The 13,653-nt window shown below is 39.4% G+C and overlaps 1 protein-coding gene across 3 annotated transcripts; it reads right to left on the reverse strand.

The window, feature by feature from the left end:
- Window positions 1-755: 755 nt before the first annotated feature.
- Window positions 756-12,996, reverse strand: LOC140327365 (vomeronasal type-2 receptor 26-like). 3 transcript variants are annotated; one of them, XM_072406755.1, is made up of 4 exons: window positions 8,238-12,996; window positions 3,477-3,600; window positions 2,891-3,014; window positions 756-1,741 (listed from the first exon to the last, which is right to left on the reverse strand). In XM_072406755.1, exons 2-4 carry the CDS (start codon window positions 3,537-3,539, stop codon window positions 834-836), a joined length of 1,095 nt encoding a protein of 364 aa, XP_072262856.1. In that variant the 5' UTR covers window positions 3,540-3,600; window positions 8,238-12,996; the 3' UTR covers window positions 756-833. The 3 variants fall into 3 exon arrangements, with proteins under 3 accessions (XP_072262856.1, XP_072262855.1, XP_072262854.1); XM_072406754.1 differs by having other exon boundaries at window positions 3,477-7,409; window positions 8,238-12,995; XM_072406753.1 differs by lacking the exon at window positions 8,238-12,996 and having other exon boundaries at window positions 3,477-8,041.
- Between the last annotated feature and the right edge of the window lie 657 nt (window positions 12,997-13,653).

The raw sequence follows: 13,653 nt of genomic DNA on the forward strand, positions 1-13,653 counted from the left end.
AGCTCATCCGGGGCCATACAGTATTCACCAAGACGTGGACGCTGAACTAGATCACCAAGAAACAAATGGGAGAATTTCCTGGAGTACATGGAGGATACCTATTCTTCCTATCATACAACAGGATGGTTCTGTATACATTTGTTAAAAGTCACCAATAACCTTGTGCTGCACACTGAGAAATATCTATTGACTTAGGAAAATATGTCCGGTGAGCTAACAATGCAAAGTGTGCAATTATTTCATATTCTATACAATATTGTGGACATGTTATTGATGTATACGGACTGCGTACGTCTCCAGAGAAAATGTAAGCAGTTTTACTGGATCTGCAACCTAAAGATCCCCAGCTGAGATCCGTTCTGGAATTTCTAGATTAGTCATATTGTGCCAAATCAGGCAATGGTTCTACGTTCTTAAAACCACTAACTACACAAGGGCAAAAAATGGAAGTGGAATGAACAATGTGGCAATGCCCTTCAAGAAGCAAAGAGATCGGATACATCAGATGATGTTCTTGTGAACAATTACACCATCCAGAAGTAACCACCACTGTGTGCCTTCTACCTTTACTCATTCACTGACTTTGTGATATTAGATGGATGAATGGAGGGTAAGGAGGTTAGTGCCAACAAGGGATTGGGCATACTTTCAGCTTCTAGGACCTCATAGGCTTTCTAAGACTACAGGAGTTGTTTATTAGATTATTAAATGTTGTTTTTATCTTTGTTGTTACCCCAGAAATGATTTAGGTCACATCACATTCATAGTAAGTTTATTCACAAAATGTTCTGCACAAGTCAACAAAACTCTATGAAACAAAAATTGAAAGGTAATTATAATCTGATCTTGTTAAGTATAAATTTTCTTGTATTTCTCTCAGGTTTTATGATAATTATGTAACATTTAGGGAAGAATATACAGCCTAATAACCCAGCACTGGAGGCCAATATGGCGAATATCTCTACAGCCACCATGTATTTCCCTCTGGTGCTCAGATAGGCCGGGATCATGGCAATCCACACACTGCAGAACACCAGCATGCTGAAGGTGATGTACTTGGCCTCATTAAAACTGTCCGGTAATGTCCTCACCATGAAAGCCAGAACAAAACTCACAGCTGCCAGAAACCCCATATAACCCAACATGGAGTAGAACCCGATAACTGACCCCTCATTACACTGAATGACAATCTTCCCAGGAGAGAAGTGCAAGTCATACTCTTGGTAGGGAGGGGACACTGATAGCCAAATAACACAGATCAGAACCTGGACAAAGGAAGTGATTAGGACAACAGAATTAGAAATCTTCTCTCCCACCCACTTCCTCCATACACTGCCAGGTTTGGAGGCTTTGAAGGCAATGCAGACTGTGATAGTCTTGGCCAGAACAGAAGACACAGCGATGGAGAAGAAGATCCCATATAATATTTGTCTCAGCATGCAGGTTATATCCACAGGACGACCAAGGAACAGGAAGACACAGAGGAAGCTCAGCAAGATGGAGGTCAGGAGGATGAAACTCACATTCTGGTTATTGGCTTTCACTATTGGAGTGTCCCGGAATATAATAAATAATGTCATTATAAAGACAGTTACAGCGGAACAAAATGTAACAATAATATAAAATGCCTGAGTCATGATGTCCATGTCATAGGACAAATATTCATATGTTTTGGGAATACATTTCACTTTTCTCTCATCTGGCCACTGGTCATCAGGACATTTGTAGCAGATATCACTGTCTATAGGAGAATAGCACAAAATTCATTTTCTACAATTATAAAACTGAATAAATGCATCACTTTGACTGGTATAAGGTAAATTTTTAATTAATAGTCTAACCTAATCTTTTTAATAGACATTAAAAAAAAACATACTTGAAAATATCAAAATGTGCTTTTTGAATCCAGTGGAACTGATTTATCAAATCTCTCCAAAACTTCTGGATCTAGATCTGGTCTACTTGCTAATTTACTATTTATTTTTTAAAGTATTTTATTCCAAGTTCTCGCTTTATAGTCTATCTTCTCCAGTGTTGGAGAGCCTGAATAAATCATGCCCAATATGTCACAATCACTAGAGTGAATACCCCTGTCATAGATGTGAACTTATGTTGCTGGGGAAGCAGATTGTAATACTGATAGAAACTGGCAATCATGTAGGGGTCCTTCTTACGTAGGGGATTAGGCGGGATATTCAGGTAGGGCAGTGAGTAACTTTACCTAAAAGACTACTCAGAAAACAATCCTGCCGTGTTGGAGCTCCTAACAAATTTGCTGTGTTGACTGAGCCATATGGCAGACCTAAATGTTACTGCTTCCCTTGGGAGCCAGGAGAGCCGCTTATCAAGTAGAAATAGGGAGGGTGATTTGGAAGGATCTAATGAATCTATTCTCAGCCATATGCAGATAGGGTTTTCTTGAACAGTGGATGATGGACTTCTCTTCTGAGCATGCCTCCATAGTTCTGGTATTGTATTGGTAAGGTATTCTAGCCCCCACTGCGATTGAGGAATCTTCTTTCCCCACTGACCACCAATATTTTTTTTTAGCAATTATTCAGGGCGAAAAAGAAAGGCTGATGTAAATCGTTAATAGCAATAGAGGATTATATAAAAACTAAGGTATTTTTAAAATGTTTCTGTCACCAAGTGATTTGCTGTCTTCTTTATCAGGGAGACAGAGATAGAGTCTATGTATTGGTTAGATCCCACTACAATCCCACTACGCACTACAACTACCACAAACTCTTTTCATGTAGACAACGGGGCCATTTACAGTTTTAGAGCTTTGATGCTGATAGGTGTTATTCATTTATTAGGAGTTTTTTGTTTAAACTTTAGGATCATGCATTCTTTTTTAATCCTAACAATATGAATATTTAATATTTACCTATTACGTTGGAGACTTCCCCTTCAGAACATATTACACATCGGTAACAGCAAACATGAATTTCTCCAGTTGAAACTTTTCGGGATCCCGGAAGACACGGGTCATTGCACCGAGCTTGGGGAATCTGAAAATGTATTATTATTAGGTGGAATCTTGCTACAGTTGGAGCATTCTGGTTTCAATCAAGACATTTGATCAGCACTGTCCAATCTACTTTCTTCCATAATGCATGCCTTTCATAATTCTTTCCCTTATGCATGCCTCCCAACTTTCTGCAAATATTAAAGAGAACAGATCTTCTGATGCTAGATTACAGTAAAGGTAGGCTCAAATTTCCTAAGGACACCTATAATTTTTAGTGAACTTTTGCTTCATACAGAAGCTCCCTGTTCTGGGTGGTATAAGGCACAGTCTTTTCTGTTGTTAAACCATCACTAGGATAGATTTGGGATGTGATACTTCACACACAAACAATTGAAATCTCTCACTTTGTCCTGTTTCCAAAAGAGCTTTACTGGAATATCTTCTATTGTGCTTGCTTCCAATATACTACTGTGTTTATAATAGAACACAAAGGGATCCAAACCTCTAAAATCAAAATAAACCATGTTTCCAAATAAAAGCACAATGGACAATTCTCCTCTCTCATTGAGGTCGATGGTCTCCTCAGCGAGGCTTTTGTAGTAAACCGTCCACATGTATCTGCACAGCTTTTACAAAAAAAATAAATTTATTATAAATCAGATTACATTTGTCACATCCATTAATAGTATACACATAACATATACATTAGAACAATAATGATGTGTGAAAATAGTTATTTTATGATATTTAACTAAGTTATGCGCACTCATTGAACATAATGCATCAGGAAGAGCATGTTGTTCAAGGGCTGGTAAAGGGCATCAGTGCAGTGTTGGTAAATGCAGAAGTACGCATTGATGCAGTGGGTGTAGTAGGCCACTGGCCACATCAGCTCTGGACGCTTTAGATTACATTTCCGCAGTGCTGGTGGGCACATTAGAGAACAGTGTGCAAAGCTTACACTAGGGAACTCATTTTTGTTGGGTTAGATCTTACACTTGTTTTTTACTCTTTTTTGAGTGGTGAATCCAGAAATGACCCCAGTTTTTTGCTATCACATCCAGTTTTTACGATACAAGGTACCCTACATTTTGTAAAAAAACATACAAATTTTCCATACAATGAAAAAATAATGAAATATTAACATGAATGTATTGTTTATTTAAATTTATTTTGTGCATACAAAGGATTTCCTGTTACTCTGACAGTAAAACACTTGAAAATTAATCGGGTAAGCGGTTAAGGTTAAAACCTTACACTTATAGCTTTTCCTGGAGTGTTCAGTGTTAGGACAATCCCGCCGGGTGCTCCAACAATAGTCAGCCATCATATGTACATCCCATCTACCCTGATACTGTCCTTCCATGACCTTCAAATCTTGGTGGAATCGTTCACCTTGCTCATCACTGACTGCACCAAGGTTTTCCGGGAAGTTAGAAGGATGGCTATGCAGAAAATGCACCTTGATGCTCATATTGCAACCAAACATTTTGTATCTTCCCAAGAGTTTCTGGACAATTTCTGTGTAATTATTTGCTCGTGTGTTTCCAAGAAAGTCCTTGACAATGGCTTTGAATGATAACCAAGCATTCTTTTTGACTTTTGACATTGTCCTGATGAAATGTTCTTCCTTGATGAACTGCCGAATCTGTGGATCATCAAACACACCGGCCTTTATTTTTTCAAATGACAGGCTAGGAAATGCCAAAATAAGGTACTTGAAAAAGTCTCCTTCAGTTGGCAAAGCTTTAACGAATTGCTTCATCAGACCCAGTTTCATGTGCAGGACCGGGAACATAATATTCTTTCTATCAACAAGTGGCTCATGTAGAATGTTTCGATCACCTGGTTTCAGGTCAGATCTTGGGAGGCCAATTCCTTTCCACCCAATGGGCCTGATTTATTAAAGCTCTCAAAGACTGGAGAGGATACACTTTTATCAATGAAGCTGGGTGATTCATCAAACCTGGAAAAGATCTGGTTCAGGATTGAAAACATTTACTAACAAATGACTTTTAAGAAATCTATTCTGGGTTTGGTGGATCACCCAGCTTCACTATGGAAAGTGTTTTTACTCCAGCCTCGCACGAGCTCTGCTGTCCCACATGCACAGATAACAGGGATACTTGGTGTATCCACGTTGCTGACCAAGAAGGAAGCATATCATTTTAAAGTCAACACAGATGACCTAATTGTGTTGGTGATATTGCAAAAACTCAATGAGTCTCTTTGTCTGCATATTCTTCACAAAGAGTAACTGAATGGCAAATTGGGACTGACCCAAATACATTGCCATTGTGAAGGAGGACACACTTTAAGCTCCGCTTTGAGCTATGGATGAATAGTCACCATTGAGTTGGGTTATAGATTGGAATTTCCAATACCTCCATTAAACCAGGTATGTTATGGCAATACACAAAGCCACTGTCAGTTCTAAAGTACTACAGAAATCCAATGTCTCTGGTTCGAAAGTATGATACCTTTGTTTCTTTTTCAAGTAAAATTTTCTCATGCAGTCTTGATGCTAGGAGTTCTGAAGCTTTCTTCGATAGTCCCAAATCACTCAACTCATGCTGATCAAATACTTTACACAGTTCTCTTCAATTTCAAACTCTTCATCATTGTTGTCACGTAGCTCATCAACATAATCATGTTCTTCAGGAGAGGGAAGTGAAATGAAAACCGGCACTGGGATTTCATCTGAATGAGCCGCTGGGCGTATAGCAGATGGTAGACTAGGATACTCTATGTTACATTTATTTTTCTTGTTATATCCTGAAGTTTTCACTATACAAAAGTAACAGTCACTGAAATGATCTCCTGGCTCTCACCAAACCATAGGTATCACAAATCACATCTTATCACGTGTCCTCTTGTCCGCATCTGTAAACCCTCCACACACTGCACACCTTTTAAGGGCCCCAAGACTTATCTTGATCGCCAAGTTTACCTTTGAAATATGACAAATAGGCTTGCTCCACAAATGTGCTGTTGTTCGGGAATGGTGAAACTGCCACAGATATACCAAAATAAATCAGGGTTGTTTAGGCACTTACCACAAGAAACAGCAGAGCCAGACATGATCTGAATGAAAGGAAATACGTAAGTATAAATATAGATTTTGCTTATTCACTACGTAGAGCAGCACACAACCTCTGACCACACTGACTTGCGTGTAAATGAATAGCCTATAGAAATCCACACTACAGTAATCACAATAATATAAGCCGTAGAGAAAAAAACTGTCGTGATAGAAGAAAACTAAATGCACTTTCAGAATCAGCATATCTAATTTAGTGTAAAAAAAAACCTTAAAAATTTAGTTCAACAAAAAAATTTGTTCAAAATTGTTCCCCAGTGTTATTGGCAGAAGATGTAGTACGATGCAGTGGACATGATTGCAGAAGATCAGTCTGTGCAATGGTTGCAGAAGTGCATTTTGTTACAGTGGGAGTGGGAACAGAAGGTGATATCCTGAAGGGTGCAAGAATGAACATAGTACAAAAGTATGGTAGTGGTATTCGAGATTGTTCACCCCCTGTGATGTTACTGGATTGCAGACAATTTTCATGCCATTTGCACAAAATATTTTTTTTTTCCAACTAGAATATATTACAGACCAAAACTATTCAAGACATTAACTTACTTGTTTTCTTAAACCATAATTTTCAGATTTATTTCTGCTCAGCTTCGTACTGTGTAAAGCATCAGCCAGAGCGTATACTGCCGTGTAGATGAAATAAAACCTTGGATCATACTTGTTACTAAAGTGATATACGAGCGGCTCTGTCCCAGTGCAGGTTACATTAGGGACAAAATTATATGATCTAAAGAGATCAGTTTTATACTCATTTGAAGAAGCACAATTAAACATTGCCAACCAAATATCTTCCAGCAGTGGATCAGTTGGCCGTTTGGATGGATGGGCATTATACATATAAGCATCTAATCCAGGAATGTTGTTGGGAGGGTGCATTGCTATTATGCTGCAGTTACATGTTTGCTTCAGGCTGATTACTGGACTTCCCATGACATTCCATGATTGATTGAGAATTAATGTCTTATTTTGTCTGAGAACTTTTGATTCCTCAAACAACGCTATATATTGATATACAAAATGGCCGCATACAATGACAACATCAGTTGTTGACTTTTCTATAATCAGCGCTTTCTTTCTGTTAATGTCCTCATTGTCAGTCAGGTAGATGACAAATTCTATACAGATTCCATGTCTGGTCATCTCTTTTCTCAGCTTCCTCAGTTCTGTTTCCCCGGTGCCATCACTTGATGTGATGATTCCAACCCAATTCCATCTAAACTTTTTCAGAAATTTTATAACTATCTCATACCAAACCCAACTACTTGGGATGGTGCGGTAAAAGTTTGGGAACTTCTCTCGGTCATTCAGGAAAGGGTCGGTGACTCGATGGCTAATCTGAAAAACATTACATAAGAAGATTATACCTTATTACCCTTTTTCACGTTGAATGTTTTTTTGTCAGGTCATTGAAGGTAAGTCCTTACTGAGGGAGGGCGGGAAGCCCAAGGATTCTACATTAAATTTTTTTCTGCTACCTTCTCTTTCCTACATAGTGGAGGACAGGTACCTTTTTGGTAGAAGATGTTCCCACTGTCCTCTGAAGCTGCACTGTCCAGCCACTGGACATCATTTATGGCTATTGTCCCTCAGATAATACACTCGAATTCATAGTGCAAGTTACAACCTGCATTGTCTCTATTTGTTGCCATGTATTGCCCTGACACCAGCCACATTTGTACCAAATATTGTACATACCTGAAGTCTAACTTTTGAGTTTGGAGTCACATTACTGATTATTGTTTAGTTTTACCTTATAGCTTCATTCTCAATTCACACAATGTTTTATGGGTCAAAATCCTCCATAAATAGAGGAAACTCTAGATTTGTGTAAAGTTCTGTATTGAGATGTTCTGCTGTGTTTGTACAGTTCACCTTTGACACTGACGGTAACACCGGCAGAAATATTTTATACTTACATTTGATATCTGAGACCTAATTTGCTTTTATCAGACCCTAAATCTTGACAGTTTCAGAGTAGACAATCTACCTGTGTGTACTGATAAATATTCAAAAGCTCAGCCACAGCAATTGTTGGTACGAACGTGGCATCACCCACAAATCCAGGGACTTGAGTGCCTTCCATACAAGAGTAGTTTGGAACACTCCCCTTATAACCAGTCAGAATCTTTAGAACCGAATTTATTGCTTTGATATGATACCCACACGTGTCAAACAAGTGATAGCCCACAGTAATGTTGGGAAGGAGATTGGGGTCCTTGTTAATCTCAACAATGGCAAAGAAAAATGCCATAAGGAATTCATATTCTGCTCTATCCAACCTGTAAAAAATGGAAAGCATAACATTTAATCATACATCAATATTAAGATTATTAGGGCTCATTCTGACGGCTTCTTTATCTGCAGTGAGAGCAGTTTGAATGCTGAAAAAAAAAACGCTGCATCCAAAGAATTGCAACACAAAGCCAATCAGACACAGCCCCAGACCTGCCACATGTACTGCTCAAGTCAGTTGGATTTTTCTGAATTGTGTATGTTCCAAAGTCAGAAAAATAAGGCTCATTTCCAACATGTAGAATTCGCTGTGATTGGCTACTTTACTAAATAATGCAAAAAAAATTAAGAATTCGTAATGTTTTCTGTAACATGAAAATTTAGAGGGGTTTAAAAAAATTGTCTTCCTAAAATTCAAAGAATTTTAAAAAAGATTTACTGATGTACACACAGTCATATCACGATGTAATCTTATAGAATCATGCGAGAGCCGATTATGTCCTGTTATATTTATAGTTCAGTGTTTAGGAATATACTGTATTTAAAATAAAATAAGTTTTATTTTATTTAAAATGAGAGGGGAAGAGAGAACAAAAAATTGGGTGAATTTTCCCACTGTGAATTTTGTATTTCTCCTGTACTTATTCTGATTGGTCCATCCTCTATATTGTGTGATTGGGCCAGAATAATTTAAACTCTTACACACTGGAGAAGATACACTTTCAGCGGTAAACCCGGGTTATGTTCTGAATCCTGGACCAGATCCATTCCAGGTTTTCTGGGTCACTCAGGTTCACTAAAAAAGTGTATCTTCTTCAGTATCTTCTTGAATAAATCAAGCCTATTGTGTGCAGTTCAGATTTACATAAATATAAAAGTATCATAAAGTAATGAATCAAAGAGCCATGAGCATGCTGGGGCGTGGGATGCTTCCAACCTCGTAGAGCCGCACACACATGCTGAATCCCGCTCCTGCTCCCTACACTACAATGTTATCACATTTCTTTTCCTGAGAACTTCACCACCCCGATTACAACGCTGCCTAAGCAGTGTGTGTGCTGTTTATGACTCATATGTATATACACAAACAAGACCAAACATACAAACATTACTTTGGCAAACAAACATGACCCAAACATACACATACAGTCATGGCCAAATATAATGGCATCCTTGCAGTTATGTCAGAAAATGTACCACTTTTCCCAGAAAATTGTTGCAATTACAAATGCTTTGGTATTATCATGTTTATTTCTTTTGTTGGCACTGGAAGAGCTTTCTGTAACAATCAATGAGACTTTTGCATCTCTCTACTGGAATTTTGGACCACTCTTTGTTTGCCAGCTGCTCCAGATCTTTCAGATTTTAAGGGTTCCTTCTCCCAACTGCTGTTTTTAGATTGCTCCACAGGTGTCTTAAAGGATTTAGATCTGAACTTATTGCTGGCCACTTCAGAACTCTCCAGCTCTTTGTCAAACAATTTCTGGGTGCTAGTATGCTTTGGGTCATAAAGGCATTTGTATTCTTGGATTGGGAGGCTGGGAGGGCTAAAGAAACTCAAACACAGACAAAGAACACAGAACACTGAACGGCCCTGGATTTCTGACAAACCCACTTTTTTCATATCAAATGGCGAAAATAGGATCATTGTTAAGACTGACAAATGAAAGGAACTAAACCTGTCCATTTATTTCTGTGTTGAGCAGGAAATTTAAGAATTAAGAAGAAATGCATACAATGACAGAAAATACATACACACTCTATGCACACAGAACTAATGTGAGGAATATGGTGGTGCAATATAGCAGTGAAATACGTAAACCTACAAGAAAATGATAATATTATACTTACTGTGAACAAACATACGGTAATGTACATACACCATCCAACATTGGAAGCATGTTAGTAGAAGTGTATACAGAAAAGAGCCCTCCGATGATGACGTCTCCTCTCTGGTAATATTCATATTCAAACAAAGGATACATAGGGGAGAGGCGACACACAGGTAAACCCTTATGTGTTTTATGAAAAAATAATTTTCCTTGTGATATGGACAGAAACCCAGAGAGGACAATGAGGATCAGAAATCTCTCCATTACAGAAGACAATCACTGACAGCGGTGTGTTTCCTCTGCACTGGACGGGGATTATCTCCAGACATTTATATACAATATCTGCAATTAATTAAGACTGGAGAAGAAATGTCTGAGGCAAAAATTATTACAGTGACATCATTCTCAACATCCAGAATAAAATCTTTGATTTAGCTTTGTAATAATATCAATCCTCTGGCTGCTTCAGGCTGAAGGTTTTACAAATTACTGTCCTAGGAATGTTTTCTGATATCTGTGAATGGTATTAGTGGTGGCATAACGCGTAGCCCCTGCCCTGTTCTCTGTGCCAACCTTCTTGTTGGATCAGTGCCCCGTTTAGGCAGTGTGACCTGCTTACCCCAAACACCAGTGTACAGCCCAAAACACTGGGGCAGAAATGTTGGTTGGCCTCATCAGTGCAGCAGGGACATTAGAGGAGAGAGGAATGAAGGACGAAATCCATAACCCAGAAGAGAGAAATTCAGGAGAGACTTGAGGAGGCCAGTGATGAGCTAGAATGTAGGTCAGCAGAGGATATTTATTCCCCATAGGAGGTAGTAAAAGTTTGCTGAGAGCAACTGGTGTACAGGCTTCCAGGGAAAAAGAGGTATGTACAGTTTTAAGTATGTACAATTTTTCCATCTTTTTGTATTTTGCCACAACTGTTCAGCTTCCGTATATTTCCATCCAACTTCCCAGTGTCACCTGTAGTAGTGTAACAAATGTAATGTGACGCGTTAGGTTTAGTTCACATTAGCAGTAAAAATTGGGGATTTACCGCTCCCGAGTGACTACAGCTGGGCACCTGGATTTGCTAGCTACCGCTAACCGCTGGGCACCTGGCATTACTAGCAGGCGCTAACCGCTGGGCACCTAGGAATGCTAGCAGGCGCTAACCCCTGGGCACCTAGGAATGCTAGCAGGCGCTAACTGCTGGGCACCTGGCATTACTAGCAGGCGCTAACCGCTGGGCACCTAGGAATGCTAGCAGGCACTAACCGCTGGGCACCTGGGATTGCTAGCAGGTGGTAAACATGGATAAGATTTCTCCGCTTTTAAATACATTGGGGTCATTGGAAGGATCGCCATATCAAAAATAGGACATTCTCAGGAATTCCAGTTACATAGTTAGTCAGGCTGAAAAAAGTCTAATATAATGAGAACACTGTTCTCCCCACAAAATTTCTTTGGGTGGGGGAAAACTGTAGCTGGGTGGTAAGAAGGACGTGGTAAACACAACCTTTCTGCCACTGTAAATTTAGCCGAATTTAAGATGTGCCCCCTGATGCTATATCTAGTTAAAGAAGAACTTTTTTTAGCAAAATAAAAAAAAAGAATTCACTTTGTCCATCCACAAATCCAGCCCAGCGAGTCCCACACTGTCTCAGCTTCCCTCTGCTTTCCAGTGCTCATTATTCAGTCTTGCGGCACCATTTTCTTTTGGGTATTTCTCCATTGAGAGTTCAGTTCCCACTCTCCCTGGGTTGATAATTACAGCCCGGGGAGCGTGGGAACTTGTGGTTACAGCTGATTGGAAGCACGTGAGAAACTCCATTGAGAGTTCATCATTGAGAGTTTGGCGAGAACACAACCTCGTGGGGAATCACAAGGCTGTTCTCGGTTACTTGTTCTACAGTCGAGAAAGGCCCCATTTGCCGCAAGATCGAAATGAAAAATTTTGCTCGCTCATCCCTACACACAACTATCCACTTCTCTAACTTGAACTCTATTTTCTCTTGAACGGACAGGTGCAGGTAAACAAAATTATAGGTACTCTTTCTTTATGGAGTTTTCTTTGTTACATGTTTGGAAAAATGTGCACATGTACCTAAAGATATATACTGGAGGTTCATAAAAGGTCCTACTAAATGTTGCGGGAAAATATGGGGCCATGTATGTAGAGAATCCATGCCCAGAGAAGGGTCTGGTTAGGATAAAAACACAATAACAATGCATTCACCTCACAGCACAGATCTCCTTGGGGGAAAGTTAAAATATAGGAGGGCAACCAGTAAGCTCAAACATAATATTTAGGGGTCCCTTAGAGACATGACCTTACACTACAGCCTGATCCCTAAAGTGGGGTGCAAGTGCATTGTAGAACTTGAAAATCTCAAAATAGCCACCCTATCTAGGGGAATTAGAACAGGGGTGCAATAGTAACCTTTTCCCACGCCAAATTAAAAGGGAAATCAAGGTAATAAAGATAAGATAAAACCTTTTATTGTACGCCCTAAATTACTCAAATCAAAGATCGCAGAAGAAAAACTCAGGGTCATTACAACCTTTAGCAACCAACAAAAAGCAGTATCAAATGAGGGACTAGGAAAAGGCAAATGAGGGACTAGGCAAAAATTTCCTCGAAATTATAACAAGAGGATTCACAGGATTCCCTGGGAATCCTCCTGTTTGCGATCCCGGGGCACTAGAGGTAATTAACCTGTAGTACCGGGGATCGCACACTGTTCTCAATAAATGTGGCCACGGCCGCATTCATTGAGAAGATCCCCAGCACTGGAGGTTAAATGGGGACAAGACTCCCCATTCAAAACCTCCAGTGTTCCCCGATTGTCTGAGGAAAGCTTTTTTCAGCCAATCAGAGAGCACTAGAGGTTTTGAATGGGGAGACTTCCCTCCATTTAACCTCTGGTGCCGGGGATCGCACACTTAGCTGATCAATGAACGCAGACGGCACTGCTTTAAATGATCAGCACAGCTTGCAATCTTTTTTTTTTTTCTTCAGTGATTTACACCGGCCATTCTCGCTTCCAATTTCGCTAAGTGAGAACGGCTGAATTCGCTGCGAGATCGAGTTTAAAAAACTCGCTCGCTCATCCCTATTCATAATATTCAGAGTAACATTATATTATTATTTTGAGATACTCACACTATATAATTCTCTTTGTACTAAAAATTATTCAACATATCAGTTACCTCTGTTGCACAATAGGATTTGCTTTGTTATGGATTGCATTTACAACAGTGTATCACAAGTCTTACATTATGTGACATGTAAATATTGGTCTCATGATATGTTGTAATGAGCCCATTAAGCTTTGTTTTGTTCTGTCAGTATGACATCACAGCTCTGCACCCTGATACTGACCCGGCCTGCAGGAAGTTCTGAATATCCTACAAGAACAATACCACTGAACTCCCCAGTCCACACAGCAGGGGGAATCAGCAGTTTTATACCCCTAAAACCTTCCATCTGTAACTTTCCCAGCAGCAGAATATTTACCAATCATCATCCA

The sequence above is a fragment of the Pyxicephalus adspersus genome, chromosome 3, assembly GCF_032062135.1.
Source record: "Pyxicephalus adspersus chromosome 3, UCB_Pads_2.0, whole genome shotgun sequence".
Classification (NCBI taxonomy): domain Eukaryota; kingdom Metazoa; phylum Chordata; class Amphibia; order Anura; family Pyxicephalidae; genus Pyxicephalus; species Pyxicephalus adspersus.